At 38.7% G+C, this 17,372-nt stretch overlaps 1 protein-coding gene across 3 annotated transcripts in view; it reads left to right on the top strand.

Moving 5' to 3' along the window:
• frmd4ba (FERM domain containing 4Ba) overlaps positions 1-17,372 on the top strand; it is a 96,862-nt gene that overhangs the window by 30,571 nt on the left and 48,919 nt on the right. For all 3 annotated transcript variants that reach the window (XM_072684906.1, XM_072684904.1, XM_072684905.1), the window contains exons 2-5: positions 13,324-13,389; positions 14,676-14,770; positions 15,004-15,096; positions 16,196-16,280. In XM_072684906.1, coding sequence (XP_072541007.1) covers positions 13,324-13,389; positions 14,676-14,770; positions 15,004-15,096; positions 16,196-16,280 — 339 coding nt within the window. The remainder of the gene's footprint in view (positions 1-13,323; positions 13,390-14,675; positions 14,771-15,003; positions 15,097-16,195; positions 16,281-17,372) is intronic.

Genomic DNA, 17,372 nt, shown 5'->3' with positions numbered 1-17,372 from the left:
AGCAGGAAATGGTTTTCAGATGGACCACTGCTGCATGTGACAGCTGTGTGTGTGTGTGTGTGTGTGTGTGTGTGTGTGTGCATATTCATTTGTCTTTATGCTTTTTTAATCTGGTGTCAGTGACACTTTTGCAAATCTGGGAACACACACATAAACACACACACTGAGAAGAGCTGCATCAGCTCTTTTGGTTGAGTTGATTAGCGACTGGTGTATTTTATTTATTTATTTATATTTATTTAATTAATTATTTGTGAATGTACATTTTTTTAAGATCATGAAATGTTGTCAATTAGGTAGATTTATTCACTTCAATTTGGATCAATTTATCTCATTATTAAAGGGTCATTTCACCATATTTACCATCCCTTTAAGTGGTGGTGATTCGGCCAATATGAAATATACTATAAGATATAATAGAACTAGTGCTGTCTGGCGATTAAAGAAAAAATAATCATTTATAATTTTAAAATAATAAAATAATTTTAATTAATCTGTGATTAATTCATCTAAATGAATCACATTCAGCACTTTTTGCTATGAAGGTATTAAAAAAAAGTACAAGTCAAGTGATTTCTGCAGAAGAGGAAAGCAATAAATGAATAACTGGTATAGACTGTAGGTACTGGGCTCCCGTTACTACGTCTAACTTTTCGTTAAATTGAAGAATTTTAGACACTGTCGTGCTCCTTGACGGTGGCTTATAAGCTGCAGCAGAAGATGCTATCTGTAAAACTTTAATTAGCCCTCGGTCCTCTCCCATCGAAACCTATGGTCTACAGTCCATAGCGATCCATTTTGCGACTGAGTTTGATAGGCAGTCACTGGTGGTAGTGTAAAAAGGCCTGGTCCAGTGTGGGTTGGCTGCTAGCTGTAGCATCACGGCTGTGCAGGCTTGGACCACCGGTATCAATGCTTTGCGTGGAGGTGATCTTTCAGGCTTGAAGGACTCCGGTGGTGGGAAAATTCCTTGTTGCAGAAACTGCAGAGCACAGTGCTCCTGTTTAAAGTTCCTCCTGGGTATTTTCTAAAGGTAAATGCACCATTAAGGGGGTCATCATGCCTCCATCATGTTATAGTGACCGAAACAGCTGATGATGCGCCAGGTCAAAGGTCAGCAAGGGAGGCGATTAATCAGCGTCAAATTTTTAACCCGTTATTTTTCTTTGATGCATTAATTTCAATTTACTTTGTTATGTTAATTTGACAGCCCTAAATATAACCATTAAGTTTACTGTCCAATCCCAGCAGAGTTCTGTATGAATTGTTGATGATGGTAAAAAAGTGGCATAACTATTTATATAATTTACATTAATGATCCGCATGTGTCCCTCCACTGTGAATGGGTTTAAACAGTAGGTTTTAGGACCCAAATCTACTATAAAGCGAGCTCTCAGACGCTACGTGGAATAATTTGTTTTATATGTCATTAAGAGGTGAAACTATTCAGGCATCCAGCTTCATTCACCACCACTGTTAGAGTTTTTCTAGAATGGATATTAATCCCCCACTAAACCAGCTCTGCATGACTGTGTTTACATTGTACCCATTTATTTGTGCAGAAATGTGAAATTCGATGAGTTCCCCCTTTAAGCATTCATTCACTCATCTTTGGAAGATGCAGCATAGACTGAAAACAGACCTCACACTGGGGTCAGGGGGAAAAATAAACAGCCATTCAGAACTATGTGGAGTAGCTTAGCTGTATCTAAGTCTGTATCTCTCCTCAAAGCTGGTTTTTAAGAACCGAGAGCTGATAAACTCTCAGAAGTCTGGTCTCATTCAACACCACTGTGAACAATTCTAACTTCTAGAGCAGAGCTTTTCCCACCAAGCCCAAACTTTGAATGACTTTGTTTACATTGAAGCCATTTAATTAGGTAGAAATTTTGAAAAATGGTTGGAAATTCCTTGTAAATCATAAATTGCAGTGAACGACATGTCTTCTGAGTTTTATACGGAATATTGATGATGGTAAAATAGTGCAAAATCTTCTTTGGGGACTGATTCACCCAGCAACAACACCTTGCATGCACCTTGCAGCGCTGCCAGGGATTCTGGGCCTCATGAAAAGGCATTATACTGGGCCCCACTATTTCACAAATCCTGCCAAAATACTCAGTTAATACATTTGTAAGGGTCCCGGTCAGTCACAGGCCCTTAGAATCGGCACTGCTGCAGGTACCAGTGCTTGTTCTGGTGAAACAGTGCCTTGGATGACTGTGTTTACATCTTAACCATTTAATTAGGCAGCAGTTTTGAACAAATGATGGAATCCTTAAGTCATAAAGTGCCAGAACGGAGGACTGTGCTGCTTAACTTCTGCGTAATTTTTCTCTCCACGAACTTTTGAAGTGAAAGTGGTTATTTTTAAAAGCTTTTCCTCTGGAATATACCGGGTGGAGACGTCTGGAGGTGCCTGGAGGAAATGACATCCCATGCCCTGCACACACTCGCGCACACACACACACACACTCGCGCGCACACACACACTGACTGTCTATATTTGCTCTGCATAAAAACTGAAAATAACACTGAAGGCCGTTATTAGACGTGGTCACGCAACAACACGCTCCGAGAAAAAGACCTGGATGGATCGCTTCTATCCGTCACCAACCTGCACCATTATCTGCAGCTGGGTTCAAGCACAAAAACAGCTATTCTTGTACTGGGAGTAAATATTTACGCATGTGCGTAGGGCAGTTTATGGGAGAGAGAGACTTGTGAAAAGCACGAAAAGAATAGAGTCAGAAACCACAATGCCTGTTTATGTGGAAGGAGTGGAATGACTGGGGCAGTCATTGTGTCTGCTCGCGTGTGTATGTGTGTACTTAGTGTGCAAAGTGGGCAGAAAGGGCTCGACTCAAGGGTTGGCTCTGCGGGCTGCTCTGGGGCCTGCCCTCCTGCTCTCTCTCCTCCAAGGGGGAACGTCTTGGATTGAAGCCCATAGTGAGAGAGAGTGAGAGAGAGAGCTTCGAGCCCAGCCAGTCGTCTTCTGACCCAAAGCTCCTTAGGGGAACCAGTCAGGTTATATCAGCCCTGGCAGTAGGAGCGTTTGGGGATGGCTCTGGGGTTTCTTTGCGGGGTTGAGGACCTCCTGGCTTCCGGGAGTCAGTTAGTGTGGACTGTAGCTGAACAGGTGCTGAGAAGATGCTACAATGAAGGCCTTGTGCCGTGCAGGAGGTTCCTTCAGACTTGGTGCCGGATAGGAGACCTCTATCAGGTATGATTTCATAAGTTGTAACTTCTAACACTTTAAAACTTCTACAACTGAAACAATGTTGATGGATTTGAGCTGAGAAGGTCCTTCAGTGACAGTCCTGTGAGAGGTTCCTTCAGACATGGTTTTGTAGGAGATGTCTATCGTTGCTTGGGTTCGACTGGAGAATGCAGAGTTGTCTGCTTTTGTGGGTTAGTTTTCACCATTTCAGACTTCAACTAAACCAGTAGTCTGTATTCATCATCACTGGTGGTTGAGGATGGTCTAGGTGGGTCCACGTCTTCTCATCATCTCCAGAGTTGTGATTTAAATAGGTTTGTTAATAGCACTGTTAAAAGTGTAAGACCCTTGAGGAACTTTTGGATGTTCTTCAGTTTGAAACTGTAGAGGTTTCAAACTCTTAATGTTATTTAGGGAACCTTTAAGGACAGTTTTCTAGAAGAAAGGGCACCTAATGAGGTTCCTCCACAGTTTTGAACTGAAAATCCTCCAATCGTTCCTCAAGGATCTTATACTATTAACCAGGTGCCGAGATGGTTCCATCAGACATGGTGCTGGAGGAGATGTTTGAGGTTTGAGACCATATAGCAAGCAAGTAACATATGCTAGCTTTCCAGAGGAGGAAAGGTAGGCTTCAGGTGTTTGGTTGTTTCAGTAGGAGCTTCATGATCAGCAGCTTCACATCCTTTCAGACCCACAGCAACAGAAAGAGATCCAGCCTGAAGAACTGGGAACTTAATGTACTTAGATGGACCTCTGACATTTGCACTGTATTCCAAAGAGCTGCTTGGAGAAGGTCTCCAGTCAGATGTTTGGGTGTGCTTTCACAGTTGGAATAGTGCAGTTTTTGTGGAGTGGTGGATGTGGAGTTGTCTTCCTTTGGGATTAATCAGAACTACACCTCCAGGGCCCTTCTTCTCATCATCTCCAGAGCTGTGACTCATTGATAGGAGATCAGGTGTTTGCTGAGGATGTCAGTTTGCTGGCTTCTTGATTTAGGCGATGGGCCTGAATGGGGATTGCGTTGCCTGAAGGAGGTTTAAGGAAACACTGTGGCTTAAGAGCTTTTGGACATTTAGAGAAGCTCACCTTTCAAAAGTATGTCTAATTGTTAGCTTACCTGCCTTACAAATCTCTAAATAACTAAATTAACCTACATTTTTTGTTGGTCTTTGGTTTATGCAGCGAGTCCAACATGTGTGGACCACTGTGGGGTTCGAGCTAGAAGGTTGCTTATGGATCATATGGAAATCAATAGAGTGGAGCGATGTTTGGTAGTTTTGGTAGTTCTTTCAAAAAACATTCTGACTGTATTGCTCATTATACCCTAATCAGCCATAACATTAATACCACCTAACGTTGCCTAACATTGACCGCCAAAACAGATCTGACTATTCAAGCCATGGACTCCACAAGAGGTCTGAAGGTGTCCTGTGGTATCTGGCCCCAAGAAGTTAATGAATAAGTCCTGTAAGTTGTGAGGTGGGTGGGGCCTCCATGAGTGTCCCATGACCCTTTGTCTTTTCTTGGAGCACTGTTGGTAGATGCTGACCATTGCATACCAGGAACACCCCACAAGACCTGCCTGATGTTTTGGAGATGTTCTGGCCCAGTCATCGTCTAGAACATCACAGTTTGGTTCTTGTCAGAGTGTCTCAGATTCTTACACTTGTCCATTTTACCTGCTTTAACACCAACATCACCTTCAAGAACTGCCTGTTCACCTGCTTTCTAGTACATCCAACTTTTCCCAGGAGCCACTGTAGATGAAGATAATCAGTGTTTTTCACCTCACCTGTTAGTGGTGCTAATTTTATGGCTGATCGGTGTATTGCAAATGCATAAACCTTTAAAATATATAGAAATTGGAGCTACATCTGGATCAGCATTACAGATAAAGGAGATTACATAAAAAGCAGATGTTTTAGTGGAGTAGTCCAGAGGCACCTCAGCCCAGTCAAAGGAAGCAATTCCAATATTTGTGTCTTGAAAAGTTCTTTTCTCCATTTCTTTATAAACACGTTTCATGGCCCAGTAAACCACAGTCTTCTCGTCTTCACTCTTTTTTAACGTTGGCTTGATGTTTTCATGCCTGGATGATGATCTCTCCAGACTTTGGCATCAAACCTTTATAGTAGTGTTTGTAGCTGGTAGGTCTGAGTCATTACACGGCTGTTATACTCATTCCATGACGCCTCCAGCGGAGAGTCTGAGCGTGTTTAGAGCCGGGCTGGAGTAGAAATGGCCAGGATTTAAGATCTATGGGTCACTGAAGGTGAGTCAGTGTGATTAAGAGAGTAAATTAGCGTAGAGCTGCAGAGCTGTTTAGGGGGTTGCGGTTTCTGTAGTTAACTATCCAGAGAAACTCGAGTTTAGGGTGGGGGGGCGCTCGCCAGGAGGCTTTGTTTGAAGTCCGTAACCCTGAGATTGGGCTTTAGGGGCCGTTGACCCCTGTGTCACAACCAGTACAGATCACATGACCCTTCCTCTTCTTTTTTTTTTCTTTTTCCCCCCCCCTCCCTCATTGGACACCTCCCACATTCGGCTTTTCTCTCACACTCCAAACCAGTGCACTCTGGACATGAGTTCAACTCTGTACATTCATTAAATTACATTTAATTTGATGCAAATCGTTCTTTAACTAATCCTGATTAAATCTCTTCATCTAATGTTGCGCTATTACTTTCATTCATACTATTATAAATATATGTTGATGTATTTATATACTTTAATTACAATTATATTTCAGACAGGTATGTGTCTGTATTTCTGACTTTGTTTGGATATCAAAAACAGAAAAACAAAAACAGGCAAAAATGTACTATATACAAGTGGACGTAATACACAAGACAAAAGTGTACACACAGAAGTAACACATGATATAATATTATATAATATAATATAATATAATATCTCCGCACAAATTAATAGAAGCCCAATCCTGGTAGGTAATGAAGAAGAAAAAATAAATCTAATTTGTTACGTTCAATTAATAACTCTTACTCTTACTTATTACCAAGTATCTTAAAATAATGTTTTATGATAGAAGATAGAAAGGCCTACTTGAATATTGTTGCTATGATGAAGCTCTAAGTCACTACATATATATACACATATATATATATATATATATGTTTAACATAATATATATGTTTTTCTTTTCACACTTTCCAAAGTTTAAATTTGGGATTTCTTTCTTTTCATGATTCACAAAGTTAGAATTGAAGAAAATGTTAGAAAATGTATTTTTGTGGTTCGGGACATGTTTAGTATTTACCAGAGGATCTCGAATAATTGTGCTCAGCAGCAGCCAAAAGTCTTTTTTACAACTTAAAGAGAGATAAATCTGGACAGGACTAAAATGCTTAAACTACACTTTAATTTATTTGAAATCTTTTGGATTTTTTTTATTTCAGGAAGCTTCTGAAAGGTTTTTATGATAATTCTTTTTTATTTTGTAAATATTTTGTATTTGTGATTGAAAAAAAAAAGTTTCATAATTTTTCTTTTAGTTTTATTTAGATTTCTTTTCTGATTCACAAAGTTTTCATTTTAGAAAATGTTCTTTTCGTGATTCAGGAGGATCTTGAATACAAGGCCAAAAGCCTTTTTTTTTTTACAACACAAGGAGACGTAAATCTGGACGTGACTAAATGCTCAACGCAGCGCTGAGCTCAGTGAAAAACAGCAGCTGTAGAACGCGGTCATGGACAATATGGACAGAAATCAAATCCTGTGAAAGATCCCGTCTACATTTAGCCTCCTCTGACCAACTCAGTCACGTTTCTGATGGACCGCTGAAATCACATTACTGACCGCACGCATCTGCATTACCAGCAGTTATTGTAAACAGTCATGACATACTACAGTACCCAGGACAGAGTCATGTGTTGGGAGTTCCTCTGTGTACGCTGTGGTCAGCTGGCAGCAATTGGATGGTCTCCTCTCAATGCACTCAATGTGACACAGTGGTCAGCGCTGATGCAAAGGCCACTCTGAACCAGGCAGAGCGACGACTGACAGACAGCAGCACAACAAGGTGCTTGTGAGGAGTGAATAGATATGAGCCAGTGAAGACACGCCTCAGTGAAGGTTAAGAAGTGTGTGTGTGTGTGTGTGTGTGTGTGTGGGGAGGGGGGTGATTGTCTAAGACAATGGGGCTGGGGGCAGGGTGGCAGACAGACAGCCACAGCTTGAGCTTAAATAATGCTGATGCTGTCAGAGCAACAAAACCACCCTAAGAGCATTGTCTCTGGACGTGTGGTCAAGGTAAAGTGACCAGGAGCGGCGTTGCTGAGCGGTGTGGTGTAATAAAATGTCATTAATAAAGGTGAAGTGTATCCAATGGTAAGCTTCAAGCTGAACTGGCCATAATCAGCCATAACATTAATACCAATAATGCCCATTATTGAGTAGGTCCCCCTTGTGCCACCACAACATTTGAGGCATGGACTCCATAAGACGTCTGTGTCCTGTGGTATCTGGACATGACCTTGTCGCCGGTTGTCATTTTATATATATATATATATATATATATATATATATATATATATATATATATATATATATATATATATGTATATATATGTGTATATATATATATATATATATATATATATATATATATATATATATACACACACACATAAACCAAGCACAAAAAGTACATTTTTACATAATTAATTATAAAATTTAATATTATAAATTATAATATTATAATTAATACAATTATATATATTATTATTTTTTTAGAAAGCTTACTTTTCAAAAATCCTTTAATTTTTGTATTTAGAAAAGCTTTCTTTTGCAATTCATAACATTTTAATTATAATTAATTTTGGAAGGGTTTTATGATTAATTTTGTACATTTTAAATTTTGTAAATATTTCTATTTTTTCTATTTTCTTTTCACACTTCCCAGAGTTTACATTTGGGATTTCTTTTTTTTCATGATTCACAAAGTTAGAATTTAAGAAAATTTGTGTTTTACAAAGTTTTAATTTTTTTGGAGGCATAAGACATATGGTATCTGGACATGACTCTGTCACAGATTGTCATTTTCATATATACAGTGGGGAAAAAAAGTATTTAGTTTGTCACCAATTGTGCTCCAAAAGTCACCAAAAGTTCTCCCACTTTAAAAAATGAGAGAGGCCTGTAATTAACATCATAGGTAGATCTCAACTCACAACAAAAATCACATTGTCTGATTTTTAAAGAATTTGTTTGCAAATAATGGTGGAAAATAAGTATTTGGTCAATAACAAAAGTTCATCTCAATACTTTGTTATATATCCTTTGTTGGCAATGACCGAGGTCAAACGTTTTCTGTAAGTCTTACCTTGAAATGCTTCTTACGAAGCCACTCCTTTGTTGCCCTGGCGTTGTGCTTGGGATCATTGTCATGCTGAAAGACCCAGCCACGTTTCATCTTCAATGCCCTTTGCTGATGGAAGGAGGTTTGCACTCAAAATCTCGCAATACATGACCCCATTCATTCTTTCATGTACACGGACCAGTCGTCCTAGTCCCTTTGCAGAGAAACAGCCCCAAAGCATGATGCTGCCACCCCCATGCTTTACAGTTGGTATGGTGTTCTTTGGATGCAACTCAGCATTCGCTCTCCTCCAAACACAACGAGTTCTACTTTGGTTTCATCTGACCATAAGACATTCTCCCAAAACTCTTCAGGAACATCCAAATGCTCTCTAGCAAACTTCAGACGGGCCGGATCTGTACTGGCTTAAGCAGGGGAACACGTCTGGCACTGCAAGATCTGAGTCCCTGGCGGCGTAGTGTGTTACTGACGGTAGCCTTTGTAACGTTGGTCCCAGCTTTCTGCAGGTCATTCACTAGGTCCCCCCGTGTGGTTCTGGGATTTTTGCTCACCGTTCTTGAGATCATTTTGACCCCACGGGCTGAGATCTTGCGTGGAGCCCCTGATGAAGGGAGATTAGCAGTGGTCTTGTAGGTCTCCCATTTTCTGATTATTGCTCCACAGTACATTTCTTCACACCAAGCTGCTGCCTATTGCAGATTCAGTCTTCCCAGCCTGGTGCAGGTCTACAATATTTTGGTGTCCTTCGACAGCTCTTTGGTCTTCACCATAGTGGAGTTTGGAGTGTGACTGTTTGAGGTTGTGGGCAGGTGTCTTTTATACTGTTAACCAGTTCAAACAGGTGCCATTAATACAGGTAATGAGTGGAGGACAGAGAAGCCTCTTAAAGAAGAAGTTACAGGTCTGTGACAGACAGAAATCTTGCTTGTTTGTAGGCGACCAAAAACTTATTTTCCACCATTATTTGCAAATAAATTATTTAAAAATCAGACAATGTGATTTTCTGAATGTTTTTTTCTCATTTTATCTCTCATAGTTGAGTCTACCTATGATGTCAATTACAGCCTCTCTCATCTTTTTAAGTGGGAGAACTTGCACAATTGGTGACTGACTAAATACTTTATTTCCCCACTGTATAAACTTAGCACAACAATTGATGAAATTTGTGTTTGGTAGACAATTTTTTTGCTGTAAAAATGCTTTTAAAAAAGCAAAGTCTTTTAAATGGTGCCACATTTGTAAGGAACATTTATGGGAGGAGCAGCAGAGCTGAGTATGTGAGTTGCGCCCATGAAAAATTTGCCAAATCGTCTCTGCTAATGCCAAACAGCTTATTTTACTGTTGCTGTTGATACTTGGTTTGAGCTAAGTCCCCCCAAAAAGGGGGAGGGGACCTCCAAAAGGGCATTGGCCCTGCTGCAGTGTGTATATATATATATATATATATATATATATATATATATATATATATATATATATATATATATATAGTCATTCGCATTACATGTGGTACATGGGGTAAAACGAAATCTGTTACACCCAGAGCAATTATATAATAAATAAAATAATAATAATAAATCTAGAATAAAAAAAGGGTAGACATAAATAGGGGGCATAAAGTGGGAAGGAAAGCAGAGAAATTTAAGAAAAGTAGCAGCAGGCTAATCACTATATGAGGTGAGTGTAGCAGCATGAATGAAATGATAGCAGTAGCAAAATAAAGTGTCCATATAAAGCATATTTTCATTACCATTATCATTTTCTTATAACATTAAGATATATGTGTGTGTATAGCTATAAAGCATATCGTGTGTAGAAATATACATATGCATATTTTCATTAATGCTGAATATATATATTATATTATATATATGTGTATGTGTGTGAGTGTGTGTATGTGTGTGTTATGAGGTTATTTTTCTATCACAATCCAGCTTTGATAAATCTTGGCCAGCTCATGAAAAGTCCTTTAAAGGGTTACTATAGTGACTAATCCTTGCTAAGACAAAGGAGCCTGTGTAATTAAGAGCCACAATAATTCCATCTATTAACATGGATTAAGGACAGCAGTGTTTGTTTTTAAGGGCTGATCTCAAGTCTGCTTTTCTGTATTTTAGGCCCTTTTTGCTTAAAATAGCATAATGACTTTTTATTATTATTATTTAAATAATTAGTTTCTATTGCAGAGCAAATCCTCTGTCCTTAAGCCTCCAGATCACCCAGATAAATTAGACTAATCCATTTAATTCACAGTGTCCGGAGAGACGGTGCTAATTATTATAGTTAAATAAAGATATGTTATCAGTGCTCGGTTTGCATGTGGTGGAGAGAGATAATTCAGTGACGGTAACTCATCAAGAGAACACACACACACACACACACACACACACACACATACATACACACTGGAGTTTCTGTTGGGGCCTGACTGATGTAATTGTTTGGCTGGTATTATTGGCTGATACAAACAACCCACAGTTTCTTCAGCATTAATGAAAAAATACACTATATAGACAAAAGTATTGGGACAGAGGTGTATGCTAGCTAATGTAGGAGTCTGTTGGCTGTTGTATTAGCATTAGCAACAGTTTGAAGAGATGCAGAGGTGCTGCCAGTGCCTCAAAGAAAGCTCATGCTGGCCTTCACCCTCCTAGCACTGGTGGCAACGTGTGTGATGGGAGGAAATTGGGTTCAAAACAGGAAAAAGATTCTTGGCAAAAATATAAATTTAAATAAAAGTAAGTATAATTACTAAGATATGAGCATTTTTAATAATTAATTTGGTGGTTTATTTATGCTTTAAATTGAAAATGGATATAAAGTAATATAATAATATAATATAATATAATCATGTAATATGAAACAAAGAGGAAAAACATTATTCATTATTGAATAAATTGAAAGTTATTATAAAACAAGATTCCAAAGCAATTCATGAAACATTGTAGTAATTTTTAAATATATTATATTTTTGAAGAAACTTTATATTTTGCAACTTGGACTAAAGTTTTGTTATTTTTTTTTTTATTTAAATAAAATATACATATATTTATTTTCCAGTGGTATCAAAGTGGGCTGCTGAGCTGCTGCACCCACGTGTCATAAAATATCAGTATCACCCTAAAAAAAAAAAAAAAAATCCAAGTCGGTCAAGCTTCGGTCAAGTTTCTATGTATGTATCCACTGAGCTCCAAATTTCTAATTTGATTAATAAAGCAAAGTTCACATCAGGTAGATCTCAATCAATACCCTGTATTGATTCCCTGTATTGATTATGTAATCAGCTTTAAGGTGCACCTATCTGTCACTGTACTATGTATGTCCTCCGCATTTGACCCATCTGTGGTAGTGAACACACACACACACACACACACACACACACACACACACTAGTGCACCTGCAGAGCGGTGGTCAACCAACTCCAGCACCCGGAGAGCAGAGAGGGTGAAGGGCCTTGCTCAAGGGCCCAACAGTGGCAGCTTGCTGAGCCCGGGCATCGAACCCACAACCCTGTCATCAGTAGCCCCCATGCTGCTTTTACTATGAGTCATACAGAGAGACGTTACCTTCGCTACAGCGTCCATTTCCAGGCATCTCTAATGACCTTACTCAGGTCCACTCAGGTTTTACAGCAGTGCTGTTCTAACACAGGTGGCGCTGTCGACTCCCTGCGCACTGCTTTCTCTAGAAGGCTGTTCCCACCTGGGGGAATGTCAGAATTCTGACTTGGTATCGCAACATAGTTTATAATTTAACATAATTTAACATAACTTATAATAAGTTTTTAATGAATGAGAATAATACACTTTGGAATAACATTGTTTAAAAATATTAAGTAAAATATTCAATATAATTATTATTTTTTAATATTAAGTGAAACTTTATAAGTTTTAGTGGAATATACATCTAAATAAAAATAAAAGTCATTATTTTGAGATAAATTCAAGAAGTAATACAAATAATTTCATAAAATAAGTGAATATTTTTTAACAAATTAACAAATTAATAAATCATTTTTTATAGTTTAGATTACAATATTTTTAGATAACAAACAGGTGAGAAAATATGTTATTCTTACTAGATACAAATTAAACCAATAAAGTCAATAAATTATTTTTTGTTTTAATTAAATTCAAATTTTGTGGGTTTGAAATAAGTCAAAACATAAATGTTGATATGCTCATTTAAAACTTTATTTTTATATTTTTACAATTAAATGTAATTTAAAAATGTGTTTGATTGTGCCACACTCTGCCCTTCACAAACCAGCCAGTGCTCCTGTAAAGTGAAGGCTATTTTCTGTGCTGTATCATCCATCATCTACACCATTCAGGGTGTGCTGGATATTTGGACATGACTTTATGAAAGACATTCATTTAACACACACACACACACACACACACACACACACACACACACACACACACACACACACACTGCACCTCCAAAACCGCTGACTCAGTGTAATACTGGTATTAATCAAACCAATGGAACCACAATCCAATGATCTATAAACTGGATCTTGGGCTGGATGAAGATGGACCGGGTCACTGCTAACATACCTTCCCATTATTAGATTGACTGTGTTTAGCCTACAAGAGTTTTACAGCCAACGGTTCTGCCTGGTTCATTTCCAGAGGTCACCGCAGCGTTTCTGCAGGCCAACTGCTGACAATGCAGCCAATAACAATAACCCTCAATGCCACCCCACCTTTCCAAAGACTCTGCTGATAATGTCTGCCTGTGTCTGTTGCTTTCTCTCAGATGACGGAGGGCCGGCAGTGCCAGGTGCTCCTGCTGGATGACAGACAGCTGGAACTCTTGGTCCAGGTGAGCCGTTAATGACCGTTACTGAGACTTTCCAGAGCATTAATAAGAGAACTAGCAGATAACAGACTACGGCCTCTAGGTAAGGCCTCTAAGGAGTAAGGCCTCTGTCTGGCACACTATACAGATGTGAACCGGACGTCTGTTGCCATGACAACACCTCCGATATAGCCATTTTATTTACTATCCGAACCCACCGAGACATGAACCTACACGTGTCTTCTGAGTTTTATATGGAATATTATTGATGATGGGGGTGAAATCGTGGTAGATCTTCTTTGAGGACTATTTTACCCCACAACGTCTTGCACGTATCCCTTCGCCAGGACTGTGATTTTCTTCTCAGAGCTATAGGCAGAACAGTGTCTCAGGGATCTGGCAGTGTATTCAGAACCATCAGCATTACAGCTGAAATCAAAAAGGAAAACTAATGAAATTACATTACAGAATTCTAGAAGAAAAACCAAGAATACACTATGTGGACAAAAGTATTGGGACATGTTTGGTAGACAGATATAGTAGCAGATGTCGGAGGCCATAAGAAACGCAGCTAGCATCTACCACAAAAAATGATGAATACAAGGAATAACTGGATGGATAGACCGACAGTCTATATGGACAAAAGTATTGGGACACCTGCTTATTTACTTTTCTTCTGAAATGAAAGGGTAATAAATCCGGCCTTTGTTGGAGTAACTGTCGCTAATGTTTTGGGAAGAAAGCTCTCTACTAGATTTTGGAGAAGCATTGCTGTGAGGATTTGATTGTGTTTAGTGACCAGAGCTTTAGTATGCTTGTGATGTTGTCAGGATGTTACATGATCACCACCTCACCTCATCACCCCCACTTCCCAAACGCATCCCAAAAGTATTAGATGGAGCTCCACCATCCATCATTACAGAGAACACAGCTCTTCCACTGCTCCACAGCTCAATGCTGGGGGGCTTTATACCCCTCTATAGCCCATGCCTGGCATTAGGCAGCATGGTGCCAATAGGTTCATGCTTATCTGATCTAGGGAGTCCAGTTCTAATGGTAACACTTCATCAGGGACTAGACAAGCTGTACGTATCAGATGTAATTTTATGTATACAGCATTTATATATACATATATATATATATATATATATATATATATATATATATATATATATATATATATATATATATATATATATATATATATAGAGATATAGATATAGATATAGATAGATATTGTCACTGTCATGTATTGTCATTTTGGAGCATTTCTATTGGTCCATTTATTATAATACTTCTCTTTCCTCCAGCCTAAGCTGTTGTCCCGAGATCTTCTGGATCTGGTGTCTTCTCATTTTAACCTGAAGGAGAAAGAATATTTTGGCATTTCTTTCACGGATGAGACGTAAGTGTGCTCTTCTCCTAAACAGCCTTCATTCATTCACTAGAAATGAACACTTAGAGCGGTCATAGAGTTTACACTGAAACACTACAGTACGCCGGATTAAAGCCTGGAATCACTTGCTGTTTCCATGTTCTGTTCTCTGTTAAGAAGACTACATAAGTCCTAAAGTCACTGCGGATGATTTCGTGGACAGGGCCATGTCGTTATGCTGAATAACCCATTTCTCCTATTAGTGGACAGACTAACTGGCTGCAGCTGAACCGACGAGTGCTGGATCACGACTTCTCCAGAAAAGCTGGGCCACTCGAGCTCAAATTCCAAGTCAGGTAATGATGTGTAAATAATAGAATGATTTACTGGAGCTTTCACAGCTCACACATGTCCAGTAGAGGGCGATATTGCACCAACATGCGACAGTTAGTAAGCAATCCTCTGCTCCTGAGTGCTTGTACTGTAAGTTATGAATACAAGGAATATGGTAAATATTACAGGGTGGAATGGATAAACAGATGAACAGACCATGTGGACAAAAGTATTGGGACACCTGCTCATATCCAGGGTATTAAAAGGAGTTTATCCTGCCTTTATTGGAGTACTGTCCACAGCAGAAGGCTTTCTACTAGATTTTGGAGGAGCTTTGTCGTGAGGATTTGATTGCATTAAGTAAAAAGAGCGTTACTGAGGTCAGGATGTTAGAAGATCAACACCCCACCTCATCATCCCCATCCCTAAAGTACTGGATGGAGCTCCTCCACCATCATTTCAGAGAACCCAGTTCTTCCACTGCTCCACAGCTCAATGTTGGGGGGCTTTATAACCCTCTACTAGCCCATGGTGCTAATAGGACCATGTGTACTGTATCTGCTCCAGAGAGTCCTCTGTGTCAGCAAAGGGTGCAACTTAAAGTAGCTGAGTGCATTAATTAGAAAGGGGTGTCCACAAACATTATATATATATATAGGTACATATATAGATAGGTATGTACTGATTTAGATAAAATATTTAGAGTGTAGGACAACTACAGTCTATTATTGTTATTATTATTATTATTATTATTGTTATTATTATTGTTGTTATTATACAGAACAAATATTTATGGTGCATTCAGTGTAAAGAGTAGAGTATGTAGTGAATTCTAGGTATGAATAAATTATTATAGCAGTTCTGTACTATGAAGCTATTTTTGGGGGTTCTGAGGTTTGGGGTAAGGGGCTATATTAGTGTAAATGTTTTTTGGCGAATGCTCTTTTAACCCCTTAACCCAGAAAGGCTTATTACACTTACTAACTACATGGACTTCTGTCTAAACTGATGGGGCTATTCTTTGCTAATAGAAGCCTGTGATGACGCTTTCGGCCTGCAGGAGGAACATCGGTTATTTAAGGAGTTGATATGATAAATAAACGACTGTGTTCTCTCTGACAGGTTTTACATTGAGAGTATCACCTTCCTGAAAGACACAACAACGGTGGAACTGTTTTACTGGAATGCCAAGACGTCCGTCTACAGCGTAAGTTCTTATAAATCTGATTAAATACACTCTCAGAAACACCATCTCAGTGTTTACAGTGTTTAAGAGAAGTGAAAGACAGCTGTACTGGTGTTTACTGTGAAAATGGTACCATGATGTATTCTGTCCTGCCTTCAATGTTGTCATTCGCAGAGTGAGTCAAGTCATGTAGCCGAAAAGCAGTGGAAGCTCATGACCAGCAATTAGCATTGTGCAACCTTCACTAAACCACACGTCTGAATGAATTGACGGTACTGTTGTCTGTTTAAATAGGTAACAGTGAGTCATACAGTGTCAGAAACTACACAAGCAAGACATCACCTGACAACTCAGTGAGGTTTAAAGCAAGTGTGGGAAAATTTAAGGGACAAAAACAGTAAAGGTCTTCAAATTGATCATCATATGTATATATAATGTAAAAATGCAGCCTATAATTGGAGAAAATAAAACATATTATCATAAGAAATATGGTCTCTTAACATTTCTGGACATAAGTCGTGCAAAAGTTGACATAAATGAACCTCAATATTAAATAAATTTGAATACAATTTTTAATACAATGTAGGATACGGGCCTTTTTAAAACTCAAATTTATACTAGTCTTACTATTTTTAATAAACATTATTAGAATAACTCATTTTCCTTTAGACATGCAGTTGCATGATGCTAATTTTCTATCTATATAGAAAATTATCTATATAAAATTATTTCTATCTATATTGTGGCAATACTTGTTATGGTACATTGTATTCTGTATATGCAGCTATAACTATACAGTTATCAGATTTTTATTATTATGTTTTCTTTTTTAATTCTGCTGGGTTTTCACCACATAACTACTCCCACAGTTTTCCAGATTACAGCTTTTTGATTGGTTTCCACCTGGCAATGAACTTAGACCTGAACTTGGTCCAGCAGACTAAGGCTCTATGTCAATATAATCAGAGGATTGCTGGTTCGAATCCCGGTCGTGCTGCTAGCCATCGGCAGCTGAGCCCCAGAGAGATGGCACTTTTCCCTCCAGACCCGTTGGTTGTTTACCCGGTGATGTTGCATCGGCAGCAGTTAAAAAAATTAGCAGCTTGACCGGGC

The sequence above is a fragment of the Salminus brasiliensis genome, chromosome 7 (assembly GCF_030463535.1).
Source record: "Salminus brasiliensis chromosome 7, fSalBra1.hap2, whole genome shotgun sequence".
Lineage (NCBI taxonomy): Eukaryota > Metazoa > Chordata > Actinopteri > Characiformes > Bryconidae > Salminus > Salminus brasiliensis.
The sequence above is the reverse complement of the archived record's forward strand: the minus strand, read 5'-3'. Positions and strand labels throughout refer to the sequence as shown.